Below are 27,941 nucleotides of genomic sequence, written 5' to 3' on the forward strand. Positions count from 1 at the left end.
GGAGGGACTCTTCTGTGTATGACAAAGCAGAAGGCATTCTAAGCCCATGAATGTTAAGTGTTGGCCAAGGTATGATAGGATCCACACTGAGAATAACTGCCTATTTCCATGGAAACAGATCATAGCTCTCTCCAAAATGGAAGAAGTCCAATGAAATGAACTTGTCACCAAGAGGCTGCTGGACTTACACGTGTTTTACATTGGGTTCCCCCAGAGGCTGACACTAAGACAAGGATTTGTGCTCAGGAGGTGATCCCTGGAAGTACTTGGATGCTTTGTTCTAAATCTTCTTAAGTTCTAGGTTCCATCCTCAAGGTTCATTGGCAAAGCCCTTCCCAAAACTTTCACACCAATTTTCAATGTTTTTTTTTTTAAGCCTCTGACCATAGAGCCAGTGATTGTTTTAGAGCCTGACTCAGGTCATGCTTTCTTCAAGCCAAGGTACATGACAAAATGATTTCAATTGCTTGAAATCCTGCCTGATGAGATTTGCTCTGTGCTGTCCTTCAAGATAACCGCGAATAGGGGCTGCGGTATACAATAGTACACTTCCAGCTGGTAGTTCATATTGTTCAACATCTATAAGCCAGGCTTGACTTTTTCCATTCTCAATTAATTGGCCAACAACTCTCCACAAGGGCAAAGGGACAGACTGCTAGGGGCAGAGTGGGAATAGGGTAGTTAAAGGCACAGAGTGGGGAGAAATCTGCTTACACAAAGTTAAAGCGCCTTCATGACCTGCTCTGGTCCCATCTAACGGAGTGCTACTGGAAATGGCAACTTTATGAGTAGGTGGATTAGATAGCACCTTATGTCTCAGGGTCTCCAACATACCAGTAGCAAATGGGAGCTGTTTTGCAAAAGGAAAATGATAATCTTCCTGAAGGGGGTATGGCCTTGTTCCAAAATCCTGTGGGCTTCCATTGTGATTCTCCTGGAGAGACTTGTTTCTGACTTCAGTATAGTATTCCAATCTTCCAGACACTTTGAGAGGGCTGAGGAGCAGAGCTTCTTGGACCACAGCCTGGGCCACCTAAAAAGACTGGTTTTGCACTGCCAACTTTTTAGGTCACCTGGTAAAAAAATAAGTGCAGAACACCTGTATGCTATTTGCTGTCTCTAAAATCCAGGGCACCTCGGGTACCGCGCCTTTCTTACTTGTAGAACAGGCAAGGTATAGCAATTTGTCCGTAACACTGAAGGGGCTATCTCAACATGTGCTAGACCACTGAATCCCTGAGAAATTCACTAGGGAGTCAAGTCCCTATATTTCTATGAGATTCAGATTCTATACTTGGCATATTTGTATCTTACCAAGGCATTTGGGTATCTGATATTTCCTGCTCTGCATCAACATAGTGGACTAATGTGACATCCTATGGTTTGGTGAGGCATTAAATGTCCTCGTGTAGCAAATGGCTAGAATTGACATCCATTGGACAGATTTGTCAAGCTATTTCTGTCCCTGCCAGGTAAAAGCAAACAACTGCTGATGGACTCTACAAACCAAGATGGGTAGAAATGCAGTGGTTAGACCAATAGTTAACATATCAAATGCCAGATACTGTATCAAGTTGCTCTAAGAAAGAGAACATTGAATAGCATCTACAATTCAGATCATCTCAAGATTAAGTCTTATCTTATAGGCTGCTGTCATCCTCCAAGACCTATCAATCTTTCTCACTGGTCAAATGGAAGAACACTGTATATTTGGGGATGACAGGAATGACCACATTTGTATCTTTCTACCCTTTGATGGTTGTATTTAACTCTGTAATAACCCCAAAGATACACTGCTTTTTCACTTATTATTTTGGTAAGGAAGGAATGCTCCAGTGGCTTCCCCTTGGCCTCCTACCAGAAGAACACTTACTCTCCTCAGGGCAAGGAGCCAACGTTGAGATTCTGCAAAGGGTGTCCAACCACCTACACTTAGGAACCGAAGAAATAAAACAAGGGGTGGGGGAAAGGGAAGGAGTTCAGTTGTTCCCATGGGCTTATGGTGAAATGGGGTCCAATCTGCTGCCCATAGCCTGTATTTTGATCAGTGGGCCATGGTGCTCTCAATCCCCCCAAAATTGGTGCTAATTTGGAACAAGCATCCACTGAAACTTTGGATATTTCTTTTTTCTAAGTACACATATCTATTCATATCACACAGCCCTTAAGTCAAGAGTTCTAGCCCTGAGAATTAACTCAGGTGTGAGAATTAAGAGAGAAGCTGTGATCTAGCTCGATTCAAGTGACTATAACCCAGACCTGCAAAGTTGGCTTTAAAAAAAAAATTGGATTAAGAACTAAGGTAGCTGCCTGTTGCTTTCATTCCTAGAGGCCCTACAATAACTTTACCACAGTCAGAGATTGTTGCAGATCAGACCATTTCCTAATTACCACCTCTGTCCACCTTCTCCCTCCCCATGAGAACCACACCCATTTTTTTTTTCTAATAGGTGAACCTCCAGCATACCCGACCCAGAAGGAACTGCAGCCAGGACAGAATTTCTAACTGCTCACAAGTTTCCCTTGCCAATCTATTCCTAATAGCATTAGAAAGCAACGTTTTAGGCCCTGACAGAAAAGTCAGTGAAGTGGTAGACAGAGCATATGAAATCTCAGTCTAGCACAGGCCAGCTTTTAGTGTGTGGTGCTGCACTATACCGGTCAATCAGCAAATTGCAGACAGCTCCCCAGAATGACACATTGAACATAGTTATCTCCTGAGGGCACCAAATTCAACCTGAATTCAACCCTAAGTAAGGGATACTCAGCAGTGAGGCTGTGGGAAAACTTTAATTTCTTATGATTAAGTTTCAGAACTCTTTTTCTTCAGAACTAGTTTGGTGTGTTTTTTTCTTTCGCTCAGTGGTTTCAGAACCTTGGCTGCAATGGAATTATTGAGGGGTGGGGAAGGTAGAAGGGGAGGCTTTAACAAATATCGATGCCTGGATCCCACCCTCAGAGATGCTGGTTTAATATCTTGGGCCACTAGAGCTTAAAAAACGCCCCCAGGGGGCTTCCCTGGTGGCGCAGTGGTTGAGAGTCCGCCTGCCAATGCAGGGAACACGTGTTTGTGCCCTGGTCCGGGAAGATCCCACATGCCGCGGAGCGGCTGGGCCCGTGAGTCATGGCCGCTGAGCCTGTGCGTCCGGAGCCTGTGCTCCGCAACGGGAGAGGCCACAACAGTGAGAGGCCCGTGTATCGCAGAAAAAAAAAACAAAAACAAAAACAAAAACAAAAACGCCCCCAAGTGACTAATGTGCAGCCAAAAGACATTCTAATTCCTTCCAGATATCCCTATACCAACAGTTAGCTCCCTATTCTATCCCTTAATTTTCACATAAGAAACCTGAGTAGTTAGCCAGATCATACACTGCCCTGGGTTTCACAATGCCTTGAGTCGAGATTTGGGGATTAAGGTTCACTCTCTCCCTTAAGTTATCCAGCGCCCTTGAAAGCAACCATCTGGCTCCAAAATCCTTGCATTCTTTTTCCATCACTAAATTGTTCTATGGTGGCTGCTAACCAGTATCCAAGGACCTTATCCTCAGGGGCCTCGTGGATCCTGGCGACTAAGGACAAGAGCTTGATAAGCTGATTACTGCAGCTGCTAGCTTTCCATCCAGAATACAGAGGGGAGGTGGCACTGCCTTTTCATCCTACCCAACGTAACCAGTTCAAAGATTCCTTATTTCCCTGAAGGTCTTTTGCCTACAACCCATTCTTTGGAACCAATCTGGACATTAGTTAAAGCTCTTTTGTTTGCAAGCAAAAAAAAAAAAAAAAAAAGTCAGTGATCTTACTTAGCTTAAAGAAATAAAAATATATTAGAATAGATGGATCCTGGGATAGTTCACAGATGCAAATAAACTATGAAAGAACCAAAACTCAGGAAATGGGACACCTCTGATAAACTTCTCCTTGCGGTGCTACCATAAAAGTCATCCAACTCTGATGTCTCAGCCCCTCTGTCTCTCAAGTTTCAAATTCCCACGGGAAAATCTGTTTGGCTCAGCTCAGCGTTAGGTCTTCCCCTATCAATCAGCTGTGGCAGCACAGCAGGGCTGAAGCACAGACGCAACCACGCAGGCAAGAGGGAAATGTAAATGACGTAGCCGCCCCAACAGAAGTCTACTTCAATTTCCCACGTTTGTGAGCTTCTATTTTGCAGTTGACAAATGACAAAGTTAAGGGCAAAAAAGCACAACAGACATTGCTTAATCAAATAACTTTAATCAAGTTAACAGCAAGCAGCAGAAGTACAATTACAGGAAAAGCCCCATATTTTACATGTAAATTGTTTTTCTTTGTCTTTACTTGTAAGGTGTTGAAGGTGGGACCCACTCCTGAATCTTCTTTCTAGTGGTGGAATAAGGTACGTATTGTTGTGGAGTGCCACTCACGTTGAATTTATGGTTTGTCCAGATGAATTTACGAGCAGTAGGTGGTTTTGTTGTTGGAGGATCATCAGTCATAGAGTGAAGCCAACGATGCCTTAAAGAGGGAAAAAAAGACAATTATGAACAGGCAGCATAGTGTAGTGGGAGGAGGGTTAAGAGAGCAGTTCTCGAGCTACTGTGTTGCTTGAGCTCAAATTTCAGCTCCATCACTAACTAGCTGAACTTTTCTACGCCTGGGTTTTTTCATCTGAACATTCTTACTAAGAATGGTGTAAGGATTAAATGAGACAATACACATAAAGCACCTAGAAAAATTCTTGTGCATAGTAGGTACTCAACAAATGTTAGCTATTGCTGTTATAATTATTGTATTTCATCAAATCTAGGACACCATCCATTTTAAGATACACCATTATTTTATGTATCTCTAAGAAAGAAAAAATCCTGCTAACTAAACTATGACACTATTGATTATAACATGTATCCTAATTTTACGCATAAAAATGTATTTTAGGTCTTCCCTGGTGGCGCAGTGGTTGAGAGTCCACCTGCCGATGCAGGGGACGCGGGTTCATGCCCCGATCTGGGAAGATCCCACATGCCGCGGAGCGGCTGGGCCTGTGAGCCATGGCCGCTGAGCCTGCATGTCCAGAGCCTGTGCTCCGCAACGGGAGAGGCCACAACAGTGAGAGGCCCACGTACAGCAAAAAACAAAAACAAAAACAATAAAAACAAATGTATTTTAGAACTGATGACGTACAGTATTACTGTTAGATGCTAGAGGCTGATTCCGGAGTTTCAGGATGCTCTGGTTCATGAAGCTCTAGTTTGAAACCTATGAGGCTCCTGCTGAAAAAGAGGGTCTCTGCATGCATCTTAAATCCAAGCTTAAGTCCGAACACTGGAGGACATACAGTTTGTTATAATAAAATTATTAAATCACAGCCCAAAGTTCATGAGTGTTTCAGCTTCAAGTGTTCGTCAAAAGATGTTTGCTTGGAGGTGCCAGAAATCTGGCCTAAAGAAGAAAGCAAGGCGTTTCCTTGGAGTATAGAGAACTGTCTCTCTAATAACAGAGAAAAGAAAGAATCAAAGTCCAAGGGACAAAGAGTAGAACTGAGCAGAAAGCCAAGCTGAATTTATAAGGGAAAGGAAGGGGAGAGAGAATTCATAACAAGACTCAGAGCTCACAAGACAAAGATGACCCTATGGGAAAAGGGAATGAGGTGACAGGCACAGAATTGCAGTTCCAAGAAAAAAAAAAGGGGGGGTGGAGGATTGCCCAGCTACAGAGGAAGGGGCAAGTTTCAGTAAAATAACTAAGACTAAAGCTAATGAGAAAAATTTATGATACTATGTAAGTTTAAGAATATTTGCTAACAGGGCTTCCCTGGTGGCATAGTGGTTGAGAGTCCACCTGCCAATGCAGGGCACATGGGTTTGTGCCCCGGTCCGGGAGGATCCCACATGCCGCGGAGAGGCTGGGCCCATGAGCCATGGCCGCTGAGCCTGCACGTCCGGAGCCTGTGCTCCGCAGCGGGAGAGGCCACAACAGTGAGAAGCCCGCGTACTGCAAAAAAAAAAAAAGCATATTTGCTAACAGTAATTGATAGATATAGCTAGGTAATTGGCTAAGACCTATGAGAGTAGAGATAAAATATTATTACTGTTGCTATATTTGTGTCTAAAGATAATTATATCATGATCAGCTAACACAATAAAGAATGAAGAAGTCTGTACACACTGGGCTGGTTTCTCTCTTACATCCTCCAAAGGAAACTGGATTAGTGAAAAGTAACCTGGACCAATAAACAACTACTAACATGAGCTCTGAAACCTAGCGAGGCAGTGGTGGCGAGACAGGCTCCACGAGCTACTCGAAGGCGGGATTAGCTGTCAAAACCAAGGCTCTTATTTATCAAGGGGCTTTGTGTAAGTTCAGGCATAGAAGAAATATTTAACTTTTGCCATTTGAGTCAGCTTAAGTAACTAAAGAAGATTTGTATTCAAATAATTGCCATCAAGATTCCTGAAAGTTAAAATATTTAAGGAACCACAGTCCAAAGCTTTCATAAGCCTATTTAGTTACTTAACTGAGAGCTCATGGAGAAATAGAAAACGTTCAAGGAAACTAAAAGAGGGGAAATTCTCTGGTGGTCCAGTGGTTAGGACTCAGTGCTTTCATTGCCTGGTTCAATACCTGGTTGGGGAACTAAGATCCTGCAAGCTGCATGGCATGGCAAGAAAGAAAGAAAGAAAAGAAAGAAAGAAAGAAAAAAAGAAAGAAAGAAAGAAAGAAAACTAAAAGAAATTTTTTACCACCAACACATAAAATCTGAAAATATTCATCCAGTAAGGCTACTGGCCAGAGTTAGGGAATGACTAAACAGCAATTTATTCTCATTATGTTAGAATAAGAAACTATAAAATAAGAAAATGTTTATAGTATGCTAGGCTAATATAACCCTTCTGTTATATTATTAAATAAAGCCTAAAGAAATAATACCTTTTAGATTTCCACACCAGAGTTTTTGTAAAACAGGTTTTCATCTGGGTCATTTTTCTTCCAATTAATTAAAGATGCTAATGGACTAAGAGTATTGTCTAGAAAACTGTGTTGAGCTGGCATCAGACCCACTTCAATTTTATATCACTGTTATTATCTTACAGGACAAAATATAAAATTACTTAAACTTGATAAAGTCAGCGTGACTACAAATAAGGAGACTGGCGGAAAGGCAAAAAGTTATAAATACTAAAGAGATAAATATAATGAAAATAGATTACACTTTGGAAAAAACTCAGTACTCAAATACATTCAAGTGTGTCAAAATCTTTTTTTTTTAAATTAGTTTATTTATTTTTGGCTGTGTTGGGTATTTGTTGCAGTATGAGGGCTTCTCATTGCAGTGGCTTCTCTTGTTGAGGAGCACAGGCTCTAGGCACATGGGCTTCAGTAGTTGTGGCACGCAGGCTCAGTAGTTGTGGCTCGTGGGCTCTAGAGCGCAGCCTCAGTAGTTGTGGCGTATGGGCTTAGTTGCTCCACGGCATGTGGGATCTTCCTGGACCAGGGATCCAACCCATGTCCCTTGCATTGGCAGGCGGATTCTTAACCACTGCACCACCAGGGAAATCCTCAAAATAATATCTTTTTTTTTTTTTTTTTTTAAGAGAGAAGGCTTGAATTTTTTTTTTAAAGAAGATGTTGGGGGTAGGAGTTTATTAATTAATTAATTTATTTTTGCTGTGTTGGGTCTTCGTTTCTGTGCGAGGGCTTTCTCTAGTTGTGGCAAGCGGGGGCCACTCTTCATTGCGGTGCGCGGGCCTCTCGCTGTAGAGGCCTCTCTTGTTGCAGAGCACAAGCTCCAGACGCGCAGGCTCAGTAGTTGTGGCTCACAGGCCTAGTTGCTCCATGGCATGTGGGATCCTCCCAGACCAGGGCTCCAACCCGTGTCCCCTGCATCAGCAGGCAGATTCTCAACCACTGCGCCACCAGGGAAGCCCTCAAAATATCTTTAATAACAAAAATATTAAATCACAATTACAACACAACTCAAATGGAAATAAATCCCATAAGTGGCTGATCTAATTCTCAGTTATATACGAGGAAAAACTGTGGAAAGGAAGAGGAAAAGAATACTTTCCCCTTCTTTGAAAATATACTACTTCACTTAAGTTTGAGGTTGTTAGCCATTCAAAGTACAAAATGGAGCGATTTATTTGTGAAGAAAGAATTAAACAGCCTAATAGGAAATTTAAGAAATAAAAATATATACCATATAAAATATATTTTAAAAAAATCACTGTAGGGACTTCCCTGGTGGTGCAGTGGTTAAGAATCCGCCTGCCAATGCAGGGGACATGGGTTGGATCCCTGGTCCAGGAAGATCCCACATGCCGTGGAGCAACTAAGCCCATACGCCACAACTACTGAGGCTGCGCTCTAGAGCCCACGAGCCACAACTAATGAGCCTGCGTGCCACAACTACTGAAGTCCACGCACCTAGAGCCCATGCTCTGCAACAAGAGAAGCCACGACAATGAGAAGCTCACGCACTACGATGAAGAGTAGCCCCCCACTCACCACAACTAGAGGAAGCCTGCGCGCAGCAACAAAGACCTAACACAGCCAAAAATAAATAAATAAAATTTTAAGAATAAAAAATAAAAAATCACTGCAAATGAAAACAGTCTTTAAGATGGATATTAATAACAAAGATAAAAGTTTAATTTTCCCTTTCAGAAAATTTCCAGAAATAAAACATTAACAAATAACAACCAACAACAACAAAAATATAGGCAGTTTTGAATTTTTTCCTTGGATAGTATACATTATTAATTTTGGGAATCAAGGCTGGCTCCTATGTTCATGTTTCAGATGGTTTCACTTAACATTACTGAGCCAAGAAATACTAAAGATTTTTCAATTTTTCAAAAAATGTAATAGACTAAAAAAAAAAACCCGCTCCAGATTGTTTTTTGATGTAAAAATATTCATTATACTAAAACTATTATTACTCCATCCCACTTTAGTTTACAAAACATTCTCATGCATATCACTCAGTCACTTATTTAATACTAAGTATTTCATATTTTAAAATTGTGGAAACAGAATTGAAATGACTTTCCCAAGGTCCACAGCATGTATGTTACACACTGAGGCTTGAACACAGTTTCCCAATGGCTGAAGAGAATATTTTGATCAGGACCTTGATTACAATTAATAGATGAAAACTGGTTGGGATTATGATAGCACTTAAATATCTGTCAAAATCCTGAGATCCATCTAACCACAGGATAAGACTGATACACTTAATGCAATAAAAACCAAAGACAGTTCATTACAAGATAGCCAACTCAAACTTTGTTAGCTCAGTAATTATTCTTTTTAATTAAATGCAATCTGAATCAAAATCTCAATAGGGTTTGACAATTATAATTCTAAGGATCAGCTGCACGTCTATCTTAAGAACATTCTGAAAACTCACAACAATCAGGAAGGCCAGTATTACCAGACATTAAAGTCACAAACATTAGAATGGTATAAAAATTGGCACAAAAATTTTGTACCAAGATTTTGGTACAAAAGTACAATAATAAAACAGAAAAAAATCCCCCAGACTAAAGGATATATAAGGTAAGTTTGGCATTTCAAATCATTGGGGAAAGTAAACATTTCTCAACAAATTATGCTAGGATAATTAATTTTGTTGAAAAAAATTATTAGGTTTCCCCAGCCATATATCAGGATAGATTGCAGACAGATTAATAGTGCACTGATACAAATGTGTGAATATTTATATTCATAAGATATATTGATATTTATAGAATATGAAGGACCATTTTCTAAGCTTAATATCAAAGGCCAAAGCCATAAAGAAAAAAATGGTAATTTTACTACATAAAAATTGAAGTGTTTATGTACTAAAACTCTGAAAACAAGATTAAAAAATAAAAGAAACAGGGAAATATTTGTAACATACAGAAAAGTAGTTCATCTATCATTACAAATCAGAAAGAAAAAGTCAAACATCCAATAGAAAAATAGATAAAAGGTGTTAAAAGATAAGTCATAAAAAGAAAAAGTAAAAATGGCAAACAACAAAAAGGAAGTTTAATCAAGGAAATACAAATGAAAACAAGATATAACTTTTTACTTGCTAAACTGGCAAAGATTTTAACAAATAATAATAATACCCAGTATTTGTGAAGTTACAGAGAAATCCAACTCATATACAGCTGAATGTATTTACCCTGAGAATGTAAATTGAAGGTAATTTGGCAGTAGGTACCAAACACTTATACAACACGTACACTTCTGGATGCAGCAATTTTACTTGTAGGAATCTGCCATAAGGAAATAAGGATGTGTGGGAACAGGCTTACATACAAGGATGCTGACCAAAGCTTTATATATAACAGAGAAAACATGGAAAGAACAAAACCAAGAATAATATAGGGAATACTTAAATAACTCAGGGCACATCCACATGACAGAATATTAAAGCCTCATTAAATATTACGTTACAGAGAATATTTTATGACTTGAGAAAATGCTCACCATATGTTAAGCTTAAAAAGCAGGTTATTTAGTTAATTTACTTAATGATACTAAATAGCATTTATAAGTCATGGGCACTGTTCTAAACACTTTACAAATACTAACTCATTTAATTCTTAACTCTATGAGACAGATGTTATTATCCCAATTTAATAAATGAGGAAACTAGAGCACCGAGAGTCTAAATAACTTGCCCATGATAGTGATGCTAGGATTCAAAACTGGGCTACTTCTTCAAAAAGTAACCCACTTACATGAAAAACAAAAACAAGGGATACATATGCATAGGAAAAGAGGAGATGGAAAGAATATGTATCAAAATATTAACAGTAGTTTATCTTGGTGTGGTAGGATAATAGGTTACTTTTATTTGCTTTGTTATTTTCTGAATTTTCTGTAATAAACATGTACTGCTTTGTAAGATAAAACAAAGCTATTAGAAAGAAAAGTCCTTCTAATTCAAAACAACTAGAGATGGTTTTAAAATCCTGCTCAATTCATCTGTCATTTATTTGAGACTCTAAGTAGGTTCTTCGACTTCTAACCTCATTTCATCCCACTTTAAGCCATCACTTAAAAAAAAAAAATCACTCTCTTTAAAGTACTAAATGTTTTAGTAGCAGGTAGACTGTTTCTCTCAGTCTACCTTAATGGAAATTTTTCCTACGTCAATTCCACCGCACAAACGTCATTCACTACAGTTACATAGAAAAGGTTCAAACTGTTTTTTTTAAATCTAGAAACCTCAAATTTTTCTATATGACTATCTCTAGCATATATTACATATATAACATCTTATGGAAAAACCCAAACAAACTTTTTGGCCAACCCACTGGATGGCCAAAAATAAATTGCTAACCTGTGAACACAATACAGATTTATTCTGGAAATTGGAATCAAGAGTAGTTCCTTGTTCACCAAAAGTAATACATAGTTTATTTCCACACTCCAGGTATAAAATTTTCCAACAACTCATCTTTGTAAAATGTTAGAATCAGAAGCACTGAATAGTAAGTGAAATGTGTTAAACAAAAGCTGAATTTTAAAAATCAAAACAATCTTGTCTTCTGCTTATAATTAGCACATTTTAAAAGAGAAAGGTTATAAAGTAACATTCTGTAACACAGGAATATCTACTTAAACATGCAGTTTATAGTTTCTTAGAACATAGCCTCTTATATTCTGATTTTCTGGAGCAGAAAATAAATATTAGGAAGGATCTATTTTGAAAAGAAGCTTGCAACACATTGTACTGAATAACACTCATTTTAATTCAAATCAGAGTATTTTACACAACACCTACTACCTGAAAAAGGATAGATTAAGCAGATACATCAAGGGGAAGAAGACAATATTCTCTGGCATTGAGAGATGGCCATTTATTTAGGAAAATAATATTTTAAAAGACTATAAGATACAATTCAGTGGAACAAGGTATTAAAAAGGCCGGGTTGAAGTTCGAGTGGAATTTAAAGGTAAATATGAGCTTCAAATTCATACAAAAGCTATAAAAGAAGTGACAAGACATACCATTTTTGGATCAGCTACCAGAAGCAAATAAAATTACTGTATCCCAAAAGCAAAATAACAGTTGTTTCAAGTAAAACAGTATGTCCCCTTTTATTCAACAAATATTTACTGAGCAACTACCATGTGCTAGACACTGGTTTAGGCGTTAGCAACACAACAGTGAACAAAGTTCTTACCATCAAGAAGTATGGTAGTTGGAGAAACAATAAATTAAATACTACGCAATAAAATGCCAGGCAGAGATAAGTGCTACCAAGGAAAAAACGAGAGCAGGGGAAGGGGACACAGTGTGAGAGAAGGACAGGGCTCTTTTAGCCAGGCAGTCTGAGCATGAGCCATGCCACACCTGGGGAAATAGCTAGTGCAAAGTGACTGAGGTGGGAGTGTGCTCACCGCTCGAGGAAAAGCCAGCAGACCGATGTGGCTAATAAGTCAAAAGTTAGCAGGGCAAAAAAAAAAAAAAAAAAAAAAAAAAAAGTTAGCAGGGCAGTGAACAGGGCAGTGTACGCAGACCTGGAAGGGCCAGGATCACATTCCAACTCCTTGCAGACCATGTAAGGAGTTGGAATTTTAACTCTCACCATGATGGAAAGCCAGTGGAGAGTTCTGAGCAGAGGTTTGATGTGATGCGAGTTACATTTTAAAATAATCACCCTAATCACTTAGTATGTTGGGAATACTGGTGTATTGTAAGAATGTAAGCAAACCAGTTGGGCAGTTGTAGAAGTCCAGGCAAGAGATTACTGTGGTTTGGACTGGGGTAACAGACACAGGTATATCAAGCATGGGATATATTCAGAAAGTAAAGCAGAAAGAACATGCTGATAGGCTGGTTATTAGAGAAAGAGTTGAGGAGGACCCTTAAATTTTTGGCTTGCATAAACAAGAGTCATTTAAGGGCTTAGGGACATTTTGCTTGATAGGTTCATTAATCTACCTACACTGGGCATTTGAAGATATTTAAAAAATCAAATATATTACATTTATAAATGTGCCCTAAAATGCTTAAAGGGATGTAATTAACTAAACTTGCAAATGGAGATAACTCTTTAGGAGAAATTAATCCTTTCCATTAAAGTTTATCAAACATTCACCAAAGAACAAGAGACTATGATTGCTCTTTATCTTTCTGCAAAAATACTCAATTTACTAATCTTGTTATCCTATTTATAAACAGAATCTCAAAGCTTAAGAACAACTGTGTTTTAAAATTTGCAGCTATAGTAAATAGAATATTCATTTTAAACCCAAACTGCCATTAATCCTGTCTATATACAAAGCCCCTAAGATACTAAAACACTCAAACTGACAAGTAGAATATGAAGTGAAATGGGGAAAACATCTGTGATATATTAAGTGAGGGGAAGGGGAAGAGAAACAAAATATTGTGTATAATAAAGAAATACATATGTATACACACATATATCTATATATAGTTATTTCTAATCACAAACCTTCTTCTAAAGAAGGTGTGACCAATAAACTATAACCTGTTCTCTACACTGTGAACCTTTAAAAACATTCCTTCTCTACTCAAAAGCAGACACTCAGGTATTTGTTGAATCAGTGAACAAATGTTAACAGCGCTTATTTCTTGGCCAAGGAATTAGAGTTTATTTTTGTTTGTACCTTGTATTTCTCTGGATTTTCCAAGTTTTCTATAACAACTGTACATTTTTATAATCAGAAAACATATTTTAATGATGGTTATAAGGACTGTTTTAATAGCACGGAAGATCGCTTATATTATCTACAGAAAAAGCAGAAAATAAAACTGACTGATTATGAACACAACAACTACACAAAAATTTATTTAAAAGGACTAAAGGAAATACGCCGAATGTTGACAGTGGTTGCCTCTTAGGGGTGTATATGGACTATCCCTGCCCCCTGACAGATTCTTTGAAACTTTTCTGATCTCTCCACATTTTTTTCAAGAACAGATTCCATTTAGATTCGATGAAGTTCATATTGCCAAATCCATGTGGACACTTCTCTGTCCTTATCTTACTTAACCTCTCAGCAAACATCAATAGTTAGACTTCCCATGTTTGTTGAAATGCTAACCTCTCTTGCCTTCCTTCTTACTTTGCTAGTAGCTACTATTCTTCTTTGCTGGCTTGACCTGTCCTAAGCTCCAGATTTATCTATCCTGCTGTTTACTTAACACAACCATTCATTTGGATTTCCGACAGGTATCTCAAACTTAGTACACCCAAAAAAGAAGCTTCTGATTCCTACCCTCCACCCTCACAACCTACCCTTCTCCCAGTCTTCCCATCTGAATGAATGGTACCACCATCTACCCAACCTCTCAAGCCCCAAATCTAAGAATCATCCTTGATTCTTCTCTGTCACCTCCAAGTAATCCTCCTCATCTGCCACCTTATTCCTCTACAAGGCTTCTAGAACATATTGTCAACTAAAAAAAAGCTGACCACAACGATGTTAAGTATCCTAAATAAATTAACCCTACAAGAGAAAAACCGTTATCAATGTCACCATGGCACTGGAAAAATCTTCAAGGGCAAAATTAAGTTCTGTAAAAAAAAAAAAGCAAAAACTTCTTAACATATGCTGTAATTTTTTAAAAAAAGTACTTATGCATTACTTGAGTAATTTAAACATTAATTTTAATAAGAAAAATTAATATATGAGGTGAGACTAGTGCACTACACGGAGGAAGGAAAGACATATTACTTAAAATGAACAGAAGGTGCCACCAAGTGGGAAAAAAGTACATACACGGTAAAGAAAAATCCAGGCGAGCCATGGTTTTTTTTAACTTGGTTCAAAGGATTTCAGAGTTCCAATACTCCAAACCACACACACAAAAAACTTTGTTTCGGGCTTCCCTGGTGGCGCAGTGGTTGAGAGTCCGCCTGCCGATGCAGGGGACACGGCTTTGTGCCCCGGTCCGGGAGGATCCCGCATGCCGCGGAGCGGCTGTGCCCGTGGGCCATGGCCACTGAGCCTGCGCGTCCGGAGCCTGTGCTCCGCAACGGGAGAGGCCACAACAGTGAGAGGCCCGCGTACAGCAAAAAAAAAAAAAAAAAAAAAAAAAAAAAGTGGTATAAAATAGTACTTGTAATCTACTGAAATACTTTGAGTATTCTATTCAATCAAGTTAAATAAGAAGAAATTAAAATCTCATTGCTGACCCCATAAATGAAGAAATTGAAGGGACTATAACAAAGAAAAATAACAGACACTAAGTTATAGTATAGTATTAGTCTACCAGTTAGTATTCATTAAAGTGACTATAAACTCCAAGAGAGGATCATATATTTTGTTCACTACTATGAATATATAAACCCATCAATGCCTGACACATAGTGGGGTGCTCAATAAATATTCATTTAATGGAATGAACTATATGTAAGCTGGGTGCTGTCCTAGGTTCTAGGCAATAATTTTTTTTAATTTTTTATTTTCAAGGTTTGTGTAGCTCCCCTGCCCATCCCAGACATTTGCACCACCATGAATACTTTTTGTTTATCTATTGGTAGACCTAACAGCTTTACCGACTGCTGACACATTCAAAGAAAATGAAAGCCTTGAGACAAAACAGACAAACCCACAAGATTTCTAATGTTCCCACAAGATCAGGGAATGTTACGTGAGCCCCAGAAGTTCATTAAAGATATTCCCTTGTTCTACCAAAAACACTGATGGCTCTGAAGAGAAAGCCTTCCCCAGGTGAGACTATGTAGCTACTGAACAGACTCAAAGACCATCATAGGCCACACTGGGCACCAGAAAACTCAGAAGGACAGAGGACAGGAACCACAGCTTGCCAGCTGGGAAGCATCAGGTGTTCCTCTCACTGGGAGACTTTGCAGTAGTTCATGCAGGTGACAGCCCACCTAGCCATCCAGGAGCTATTTTCTTTGACTCCCTAGATGACAGAGCACAGGCTCAAGGGAGATGAGAGCCACATCAGGCAGGTGCAGGAGCTGCCCTGACTTAAAAGCTTCATGTCCACAAAAGCTAACATCTCTACTAACAACAACTCTATGGGCGTGGCTTCAGGATTGCCATTGCCACAAGGGCCAAGCTAGTTCTAAGAGCAGCAAGACAGGGAAGCCCAAACATAGCTAACTCATCAGGCATTTATAAATCCTCTCAATCTAGATGCAGTTTACCAGTCAGGAATCAGTTTTATCCAGCAATGATTGATACAATCTCATCTGGTTTCCAGGGTAACATTTAACTGAAGATCAGATTCTCTCAAACCTTTTACAGATGATTTACGAACACTGCACACTACACTAGGTGAAATCTCATTTCAAGTCCCATCTCTAGCACCAACCTCTATTCTGACCTCTGGACTAGTGTTTTCAACTGTCTACCCACCACGTTCACTTGGTTGTCTAACAGGCATCTCGGAGAGAACTCTTGATTACCCCTTCCATTCTGCTTCCCCCATCCTGCCTGCTCTTCCTCTTCTCAGTAAATGTGCCACAAATAGTTCAGGCCAAAAACACTGAAGTTACCCTCTTCTCTCAAAATCCAAACCATCAGCAAATCCTGTTGAGTCCATCTTACTTCAAAATATGTCTCTGCGGTAGGCAGCCTCTAAGACAGCCTCCAATGACGACATCCTCCTGGTGTTCACACCCTTGTGTAATCCCCTCTCGAGTATGGGCTAGACTTACTGACTCATTTCTAACAAACAGAATACAGCAGCAGCGTGGGATGTCGCTTCTGAGATTAGGTTTAAAAAGACTGTGGCTTCCATCCAGGGTGCTCTCTGTCATTCACTTTCAGATTGTAACTCTGGGAAAGCCAGCTGTCATGTCATGAGGTGGCCTTGTGGAAAGGCCCACGTGAGTGTTCTCGGAAGCAAGTTTCCTGAGGTCTGTCTGCAGACATGTGAATGAGTTTGACAGTGGATCCTTCCAATCAAACCTCGAGATGACTGCAGCCCCAGATGATATCTTCTTTGTAGCCTTGTGAGATTCTAAGCCAGAAGCATCCAGCTAAGCTGTACTCAAATTCCTTACCCACAGAAATGGTGAGATAATGTTTATTGTTTTAAACTAAATTTAAAAAATCTATTACACAGTAGTGGACAACTGATACAATTCCAAATCTCACAACCTACATTACTGACACCTTATCCAACTTCCATCATCTCTGGATGGAGCTGGCCCAGACAACTACATAAATAGTTCCCTAAGTAATCAGCCTACTTCCACAAGGCTCCCTTCCTCTATTCACAGCAATCACAGAGATGCTTTAAACATTTAAATCAGAGTCCAAGAGCCATTAGGTGGGGCCAATCAAGGTAGGCATCTGTCTTTGCATGGCATGGGGGGTGCCACGAGGTGTGTGGCAACAGCCCAGTAAGGTGACAGAGCCTGAATGGGGGGAGGGGTGTGGCAAGCTGATGTGGGGTGCTAGAGGCAAAGTGAGGTAAGAAGGGAGGCCAGTGGTGGGGAGGTGGGAAGGCAGCAATGGGAACTTTGTTACCTACAGTGGAATTCATCAAATAAGTAACTCTTAAATAAAAGAGAAACAGATACATATACAGAAAGGGAGAAAACTAGAACATAACCTGCAGTGTTGGACTGGATTCAGTGGCATTGCTGTCAACTTATGGTTTTCAATATATAAGGTGAAAAAGAGAGATATAGAAATAGAAATGTACACACACAATCATTACAGCCATCTGAGCTTGTCCACTGAGATGTCCCAACAGAAATGAACATACCTTGCACTCAGATATTAGTTTCTAAATACTATTCTCTACTGAAAAATAGCAAGCAAGAAAATAAAACAAACACAGGGCTCCTCAGAGAAATGGCTGTTTTCATGGGTGGGGCAGGGAAAATATAAGATGAACCTGGAACACCTTTTGTCAGAAAGCAAGAAAGTGCTCCAAGAATGAGGGGGATATTTCAAAAGGACCCCAAATGCAGACTGAAAGGGTTCCCACTGGTCAAACTGAGTTCAATTTGAGCAATAAAATAACGAATTATAGTAATGGATTACAACACATTGATTAAAATGACAATTCATATTGATATAAATAAAGTTTGACGAGTAACTGGATAGTTGCATAACCTCAAAGTATCTCCCCACAAAATGCCAATTAACTGTAAAGGGAAAATGAGTAACTTTAGAATGGAGAAATCTGGCGCACACACCCTAATCAAGTGATAGAAATTTTCAGTAACGAGATAAATCAAAACTAGATGCCATTTAATAGAACACAACAAGACGAATCTGACACTGCTTCTGTGACATTCCTGCCAAAGATGCATAGCCTCCATCTGGTCATGAGGAAACACTGCAAATCTATACCGAGGGGCATTCTACAACACCACTGGCCTGTAATTTTCCAAAGTGTTACGATCATAAAAATCAAGGAAAAGCTGAGGAACCAAACCATGGTGAAAGAAGCTAGAGAGAAATGAGGTCCACATAAAATGCATGACCAGATTCCCTTGCTATGAAGACACTGCTGGGACAACTGATGAAACTTGAAGAGGGTCTGATGGTTAGACAGCAGTGGTGTATCACTGTTAATTTCCTAACTTCGATGGTTATATTGTGGTTATGTAGAAGAATGTCCTTGGCTGTAGGAATCACACTCTAAAGTATTCAGCCATGACATGACATCATTTTCGCAACTCTGAAATGATTCAAATACTTGTAACTTTTCAAAAAGTTTGAGATTTTAAAAAAATTGTAAAACAGGTCACATCCTACCTAACCTTCCAGTGACTTCCAGAGAACTTTAGGAAAAAAGCCAACGGATCTAGCCATGGTTTACAAGATCTACATGTAGATGTAGCTATTGAAAGCCCTAGCTATTTCTCCTACCTCATTTCCTGACATCTTCCCCTCACTCATTCCATTCCAGCCAAACTGGCCATATTGCTGTTCTATGAATACAAGCAATACATCTCAAACACACAGGACTTTTGCACCGGTGGTTTCTGCTGCCTGGGGCTCTTCATCCCCCACCCCACACTCCTCCCCTCTTCAAATGTCAGTCCCTCAAAGAAACCTTCCCTAACGCCTATATAAAACAGCCACCTCCCCTACAAGAGAGGGCCACTGCTCTTTATCCCTTTATGAATTCCTTCCATTTACTGTTGCCTAAAATATATAACACATTTGTTTTTCTGCTTCCCTTCATGAGAGCAAGGACTTTGTTTTACTCACTGTTGTATCCCCAGTGCCCAAAATAGTTCTTGGCACCTGGTAGGTACACAATAATTATGTAAATGAATAAAGATGACAAATTGTATTTGTAATTCATTACTCTATATGTAAGATAATACCTGGCTCTCTAATAAAAGATAAATCAACCCAACTTCAAATGTATTCATGGATCAAATCAAAGGTAAGGTTAGAATTCTACAATGTATTGCACTCACTCAGCAAAGGGGGTTCTGAGAAACAAACAGCTGAGCTTATCCGAACCACTTCTCCCTACAGAGACTCATCACAAGCCTTTAAGCTTCCCTTACAAGCAAGGGTCATCAAAGGTACTCAGACCTTAGGGGGCTCCACTCCACAAAGAAACTCAGCTTTGTATCCTCAACTGCCCTCAGGCATCACCCCAGCAGGTGATGTTATCTTCTACAGCTTTCAGCTTCTTTTTTTATGTGATCTCAGATCTTATATATAAAAGGACTTACTTGGCTGCATAGTACTTTTATCATTTCAGATTTTTAACTAGTTAATAGTTGAAAATGTGTTTCAGCCCACATAATTTTCCCTCCCCCAGCCCCCAATCTAGATGGGTGCTTTGAAGGAGATGGCCATCAGTCTGAACATGGCAGCCCACAGGCCTTCCACACGCTCTTAGGACCAACTCCTCCCCCAAAACAACCAAACAAATGAAAACTAGCAGGATACCTCGCCTCCTAAAGCCAACACTCCACTTTGAGATCTTGGTCTCAAACAGTGCCAACGTATATACAGAATGCCCCTTCGAGAAAGCAGACAGCTCCAAACCTAAAATCACAGCTCCTCAGATTTTAACAGACCATAGGTTATTATTTCCCATTAAAAAGAGCACAAAAATCCAGCCTCAAATGTAACATCAGTGCTGCTTTCTCATGTTAAGAGCCAATGAGTTTTATTAAAGACAGAATCCAATACTGTGGTCTTCAAACTACATCACCGGGCTTCCCTGGTGGTGCAGTGGTTGAGAATCTGCCTGCTAATGCAGGGGACACGGGTTCGAGCCCTGGTCCGGGAGGATCCTACATGCCGCGGAGCAACTAGGTCCGTGAGCCACAACTACTGAGCCTGCGCATCTGGAGCCTGTGCTCTGCAACAAGAGAGGCTGCAATAGTGAGACGCCTGTGCACCGTGATGAAGAGTGGCCCCTGCTTGCCACAACTAGAGAAAGCCCTCGCACAGAAACGAAGACGCAACACAGCAAAAATACATAAATTAATTAATAAACTCCTACTCCCAACATCTTTAAAAAAAAAACATACGCCCTTTAAAAAAAAACTACATCACCGACATGAGTATGAGTAAATGCTTCTAATTAGTCCAAGTAGTGGACCAGAGGTAGGCGAAATCTTACAAACATATTTTGCTTAGCTCACATACTATTTTAAAAAATTATTCTGTCCAATCAAGTAGCCTATTCAATTTATCCTTTTAATTTAATTTTTTATAGATTTAATTAATTAATCATTATTTATTTTTGGCTGTGCTGGGTCTTCATTGCTGCGCGCAGTCTTCCTCTAGTTGCAGCGAGCGGGGGCTACTCTTTGTTGCAGTGCGCGTGCTTCTCATTGCGGTGGCTTCTCTTACTGCAGAGCACAGGCTCTAGGCGCGCGGGCTTCAGTAGTTGTGGCACGCAGGCTAAGTAGTTGTGGCTCGGGGGCTCTAGATCGCAGGCTCAGTAGCTGTGGCGCACGGGCTTAGCTGCTCCGCAGCATGTGGTATCTGCCTGGACCAGGGCTTGAACCCATGTCCCCTGCATTGGCAGGTGGATTCTTAACCACTGCGCCACCAGGGAAGCCCAGCCTATTCAATTTAAATAAAATAAATTCACTTCCTTAGTTGCATTACCCACATTTCAAAGTGCTCTGGGCCACGTGGGGTTGGTGGCTACCCTATTGGACAGCACAGATATAGAACATTTCCATCATCACGGTAAGTGCTATTGGACAGTGCTGTATTTAAACTGACAAATTCTTTAAAATAAACATTTAAAAACAGCAAGTCTCACAAAGAAATACAGATTTCCACTTTCTCTTGAAAAATCATATGTAGGAACCCTTCGCTGAATTCTTACCTGATGGAACTAGAGAGAGTGAACAGGGCCGCTGCCCTCTTTGATGGCGTATGTGCTTTTCAGTTCAATACAGTCCCCAATAGCCCCAACTGTCTCACATCTGTACTTCCCTCACTTATGTTACATGCCTGGATTTCTACTTGAGCCTTCAGAATGAAAGTGAATACTCTGAGATTATCCTAGTTTCTACTCAATAGAACACAAAACTATTTCTGATGATCAAGTTCAACTAAAATAAAATATCACAGCTAACCTGATACTTATTTTTAGTTTTTTTGTGTGAGATTTTCTAGACCAACTAGAAAGGCTCTCTAGAGTTTAAATGTGTATCAATCAACAACCTGTGAAACAGATATAAATACTTGCTTTGAAATAGTTTATTAAAAATTTGGTAATTCAAGTAAGAGCATTTAAAATTTCATTTCAAGATAGGCATATTAAAAATCACAGTTTTTACAGATCTAAGGAATTTGGGGGCTCTCAATTTACAGATGAGAAATCCAAGCTCCAGAGAGGTTAAGGAATTAATGCTTTAAGTCAAACTGCCAAATAAGATCAGAGCCAGAGTTCTTTGAGCCTTTCTCTTCACTATGGCCAGGTGATACTACAGCACACTGTTTTCCCTCAAAGACAGACACACTATTATATATCCCAACATATAATATGATTGGTGACACCCCTCCATCAAGAGATAGTCTGTAACCTCTCTGGCTGAACATGGGCAGAGTTTTCTAATTGCCTTGACCAAGGGAATGCGGACTCAGTACTGGATGATTTCCAAGACTGAGTCAGATAAGGCCACATGGCTTCTGCCTGGTCTCAGAGCATTTGCCTGAGCAGGCTCAGGCTACCGGAGGGTGTTCCAATCCAACACCCCAGCCATGCCCCCAGCTAAACAGCCAGCACCAACTGCCAGACACCGAGTGAACACACCTTCAGACCGTTGCCAGAGCTGCTCCAGGTCTTTGCTCAAACCCTCCAACCCCCACCTCTGGCAGGAGTGTCCTTGCTCAAAACCTGCCACCCCCCTCCACCTCACCCCTGCCTCTAGCAGGAGAGAATATGAATCCTTCAGTTAAAGGGTCCAGAGATAAGAAAGGAAGCTACAAACAAAAACCCAGATGGAACCAGATGGCACCAGCCAATGAATCTGACTTCCAACAGACCCAGAGTCTGATTATACACTGATTTTTTCTACATTAGCATATTATATGACACACCTACTGGCAGCCATGACCAGACATTAAAGACCAAAAAAGGATCAAAAGGGAGTGGCACCCCACACCCTGAGGTTGTGGGGAGCCCTGCCCTTCCCGGTACACCAATGCATCTGCCTCCCTATCACTAGCCTCACTCCTCCTCCCTTTGTCTTTACTCTATAAAATTAAATCCCTCTTGCCACCTGGGCGAGAAGTTGATCTGTGAACATAGTTCCCACTTCTCCATTCTTTGGCCACTGAGTAAAGCTTGTGCTGTGTCCATCTAAATCAGGGTCCACAGGACATAATTCAGTAACAAGATGATTCTACTATCCAGCCTTTGAGTCTTCCACTTGAAGCCTCAGACATCCTGGAGCAGAGATAAGCCATCCCTGATGTGGCTTGTCTGAATTCCTGACCCACAAAAACTATGAAATAAATACTTATTGTTGTTTTAAGGTACTAAGTTTTAGGGTAACTAATCATGCAGCCATCGCAATTGGGACAGATGTTTTCAGAACAACATTAACTTAAGAATAAGTTAACTTAAGAATTAACTTAAGAATAACTTAATAATAGATATACAACAAATATTTGTGTAATGAAACAAATATTGCCAAGTGAAATAAAATAAAATGTTGATATAGCTCACCATTCAGGGGGCACCATGCTTCCATCCACATCCCAGAATGTGTTTTTGCCATTCATTTCAGTAGTATATATAACCCATCGGTGACGGCCTGGATGGAAAGATCAAAATGTAGTTTAGAAGAGATGTGAGGAAATAAAAACAACCTTTTTAAAAAATTATAATTGCGTAACATCAAAGAAGACAACCTTTTTTATTAAGAAAAGACTTTTATATGCTCTTACATAAGAGAAATGTTAGAGAACTAGAGCCCTGGGTGTATTACTGAAGGGAAACTCCAGGAAGTGTATGGCAAGCTTTTATCAACAACCTAGTGGCCGCCTCAGCAAAACCCCTGCATGGGGACTGAGACTCACTCTGTGGGTAGGGCTCAGCCCTTTCATGGTGGAGAACCCTTACTTCTCCCCCAGCTCCCCCTCCAAGGGGGTATCAGAGAGGGAAGGGGAGGGAATACGTTTCCAGCTGTTCTGGGTATTCAGGAGAAAAAGTGCTCCTCCTAAGACTGGGGCAGGAGAAATGTATTCACAGCAATCACACTTCAATTATATGTTTCCATATAAATATTTTTAAACAAACCACGAGATCCTTTCGGAAACTGGTGATTATTACATAATAAGCAAACACTATATATGATGGTTAGATAAGCAGAACATCTCATGTTATCAAAACAGTATGCTGCATTCTTTAAAAAATTTCTGTGAAAAAAAAAATAAATAAAATAAAATAAAATAAAAAAGAAACAAAGAAGAAAATAAAGAAAAGAAAAAAAATATAAAAAATTTCTATGAAATAGTTGAGAGCATAACCACAATTTACAAAACTGTTAGGCAAAGACCTGGATTTTAATGAAGAATGTCACTTTTTCTTTTTTTTAATTTTTATTGTGGTGTAGTTGATTTAATGTTGTGTTAGTTTCAGGTGTACAACAAAGTGAATCACTTATACATATATCCACTCTTTTTTAGGTTCTTTTCTCATATAGGCCATTACAGAGTACTGAGTAGAGTTCCCTGCACTATACAAGACTGTCACTTATTATCAGTGTATATTAGGCAAGTTTTATGAGACTCAGTCTCTTTACCTATTAAAAGTGTATGATTAGGGCTTCCCTGGTGGCGCAGTGGTTGAGAATCTGCCTGCCAATGTGTGGGACATGGGTTCAAACCCCGGTCAGGGAAGATCCCACATGTTGCAGAGCACCGAGGCTCGTGCGTCACAACTACTGAGCCTGCGCTCTACAGCCTGCATGCCACAACTACTGAGCCCACGTGCTACAACTACTGAAGCCCACGCGCCTAGAGCCTGTGCTCCACAACAGAAGAAGCCACCACAATGAGAAGCCTGTGCACCACAACGAAGAGTAGCCCCCATTCTCCGCAACTAGAGAAAGCCTGTACACAGCAACGAAGACCCAATGCAGCCAAAAATAAATAAATAAAATAAATAATTTTTTTTAAAAAAGTGGATGATTATACCTACATCTTAAGGTTGCTATGAAAATTAAATATCTCACACACACAACTAGTTCAGTACTGGGCACGTAAGTACATAATACACATTAATTCCTTCCATCTCTTCTTCATTGCCTTCATCCCCACAGAGGGAATACAGAATTCATCCCTGTAATGAATTTTAAGCCAATAAGCAAAACGTAATCTGCATTTACAGAGTTTTCCTAGGTAAACATATAATCAAAAAATATCGACTAATACTATTTAAACATGAACTTATCTATTAAAGAGATTGAAAAGATTTCAGCTAGGATTTGTTTCTTTTATGAGAGAAACCAATCTTGAGAATAAGAAACTAAAAGTAAACTATAATCTTATGAGGCAGGGGAATATGAAGGCAGATGGAGGAAACCTTGGGAAAGGTTTCATAGAGTTAGGCCATAATGACAGAGCTGGGCTTCAACAATCTCATTATATATATATATATAAATTTTAAATGTGCATACTCAGACTCAGCAATACCACTTATAGGAATTTATTTTTAGAATATTTAAACAATTGAATGTAGACATAGTTACAAGCAAGTTCACTGCAGCACTGTCTCTAATAATAAAAAGTTGAAGGCAATGTAAATGTCTACCAATAGTAAACTGTTCGATAAAATAATGGTTCTTCCATACAGTGGAATAGAGTGTTGCTATTAAAAAGAATGGTGTGGGGGCTTCCCTGGTGGCACAGCAGTTAAGAATCCACCTGCCAATGCAGGGGACATGGCTACCAGCCCTGGTCCGGGAAGATCCCACGTGCCGCGGAGCCACTAAGCCTGTGCACCACAACTACTGAGCCTGCACTCTAGAGCCCGCGAGGCACAACTACTGAGTCCACGTGCCACAATTACTGAAGCCCGTGTGCCTAGAGTCCATGCTCCACAAGAGAAGCCACCACAGTGAGAAGCCTGTGCACCGCAATGAAGAGTAACCCCCACTCCCCACAACTAGAGAAAGCCCATGTGCAGCAACGAAGACCCAAAGCAGCCAAAAATAAATAAATAAATTTATTTTTTAAAAAAAGCATATATTTTCTCCCTGTGAGGATATCAAACATTGTTCTGCAACTAGAGTTTTTCATGTTACACATATTTTTGATATATTTCTATACAACGAAGTATTCTAAAATATGTACAATTCATCAGTATCCAATTGATGCACAATTAATGTGGCTTTTAGAATTTATTACTAAAACAATGCTGCAATGGGTGTCTTTGTTTTGCAAGAATATTTGAGGTGAATTCCTAGAAGTGTTGGGACAAAAGATATGTACAATGTACATTTTAACAAAATTTACCAACTGTCCTCCAAAAGGACTATGTTAATCCATATATTCTTATGGCATTTCCCCAGTTGGAATTTATCAGATTGGCAAATACTTCAAAATTTGATAGGTGAAAAAAGATAACGCTGTTTTTTGAGCTGCATTTCTGTAATTACAAGTGAGGATGAGAGGGATAAATCAGGAGTCTGTAATTACAATATACACACTACTATATATAAAACAGATAACCAAAAAGGACCTACTGTATAGCATAGATATCTATACTCAATATGTTGTAATAACCTATAATGGAAGAGAATATAAAAAAAAGGAATTAAAAAAGTGAATCACTTTGCTGTACACCTGAAACTAACACAACATTGTAAATCAACTATATTTCAATAAAAATAAAAAAAATTTTTAAATAATGTATTCTTTTTAAAAAAAAGTGAAGATGAGCACGTTTTCATGCCTTTGTTGGTCATTTAGTTTTCTTTTCCTGTGAATTATCTTTTTCTTTTTTCTATTGAGTTCTTCATCCTTTTACAAGTACTTTGTAAAAGTTCCTTGTACATTACAGAAAACAAAGTCAAATCAAATCCCAATCTCATTCCCATTATTTATACCAAAAAATACTGAACTCACCAAAAAACTGCTTGTTGTCTTCGTAGTATTTGTTTCCATATTTGTCTTCCCCCACTAATGTGCCAACCCTCACATCATTTGCCCTGGGAATGTCCAAAAGAAAACAGACATTTTAGGAAGACTGTTCATAACACACACATAAAGTGAGAATGCCAACTTTCACAAACATAGGCAGCTGTGCCAGCTAGAAAAATGAGGAGGTGCTGGGTATGGTCACTGGTTGTATACTTCTAGCGTTCATCCCCACATTCACGGCCACTCATTGTCAGAGAATCAGCTTTCAGGTAAGAGCTCTAGAATCCCTGCTCTTGTTGTCCTAGTACCATTACAGCACAAGAAAAGAGAAACTGACCTAACTGGTGTGCCTAAAGTACACTAAATAGATAGATGCAATATCGTCAAATTACAAGACTACTTTTATCTACTATCCCTAGGCCATGAGGCAATGGAGTTAGCAAAAAACTTCAGGAAATCTGGAAGCTCAAGTATTTCACTGTGCTCACCTCGCTCAACTCCTTACAGTACATGGAAGGCAAGTGAAGGCCAGCGAAGGAGGAAAAAAAAAAAACTTTCCCAAGGTCACGCAGTGAGTGTTTGGCAATGCTCACTGCTCTCCAGGAAGCAGAGCAGGGGTGCAGCCCATATGCTCTCGCCTCCACGTCATGGCTCTGTCTCTAGAGCCGGCTTTGGTCCTGTCTCCGGGAGACCCCTAGACAGAGACTTCGGCCCGGGGGAAGCGGGCAACGGCTGTCCTTGAGAAAAGCTGCGGATTCTCCAAGGTGACCCAAGCCCAGGCCACTTTCCAAGAAACCAGCCAGCGCAAGTCCAGCCCCAGAGGCCAAGAGCATGCATGGCTCTGGCCGCTTACCTGAAGAAAACCCGTAGATAGCCGCGGAGGCCGCCGTGTCCGCTGACCTGCTCCAGCCCGCGCTTCAGGACCTGCAGCAACTCCATCTCGTCCCGCAGGCCCCGCCTCTCTGGCGCGCTGCGGAAAACCCACCGGGGGGAAGCGGCCACTCAGCAGCAGGGAGCCGACCACAGAAGGTTCCCTCGCACGCACAGCACGCGGAAGTGGTTTTGCGCATGCGCCGGTCTGGAGCGCGCGGGTCTGGAGCTCCCCCGTCAGGCCTCTTCCCGCTTTCCAGAAAAGGTGCGGTTTGTTGATTTCCCTCCGAAGCAAAATTTTCAGAGATTGCATTTAGAAGGCAGGACATGCAGTGGAAAGCTCACCTAAACTAGGCTTTCCCAGGTGAAGGTTCCTCCTTTGGGGACCTCAGTTTCCTTACCTAAAGTGATTGCCTGACTACTCCAAAAATCCTTTCTAGAGCCAAGATTCTTTGGAAACAAGATACCATTAAGGAATTCAATATTAAGCACGAAATGATACTGCACATTCAGAAGTAAGCACATTCGACACCAGC

The 27,941-nt window shown here is 40.1% G+C and overlaps 1 protein-coding gene across 1 annotated transcript; it reads right to left on the minus strand.

Moving 5' to 3' along the window:
• Positions 1–4,216: 4,216 nt before the first annotated feature.
• Positions 4,217–27,574, minus strand: NDUFA12 (NADH:ubiquinone oxidoreductase subunit A12). The gene is made up of 4 exons (XM_082666379.1): positions 27,389–27,574; positions 26,521–26,603; positions 23,117–23,204; positions 4,217–4,491 (listed from the first exon to the last, which is right to left on the minus strand). Exons 1-4 carry the CDS (start codon positions 27,472–27,474, stop codon positions 4,311–4,313), a joined length of 438 nt encoding a protein of 145 aa, XP_082522505.1. The 5' UTR covers positions 27,475–27,574; the 3' UTR covers positions 4,217–4,310.
• Between the last annotated feature and the right edge of the window lie 367 nt (positions 27,575–27,941).

Source organism: Grampus griseus, assembly GCF_964374135.1.
Source record: "Grampus griseus genome assembly, chromosome: 11".
Taxonomy (NCBI): Eukaryota; Metazoa; Chordata; class Mammalia; order Artiodactyla; family Delphinidae; genus Grampus; species Grampus griseus.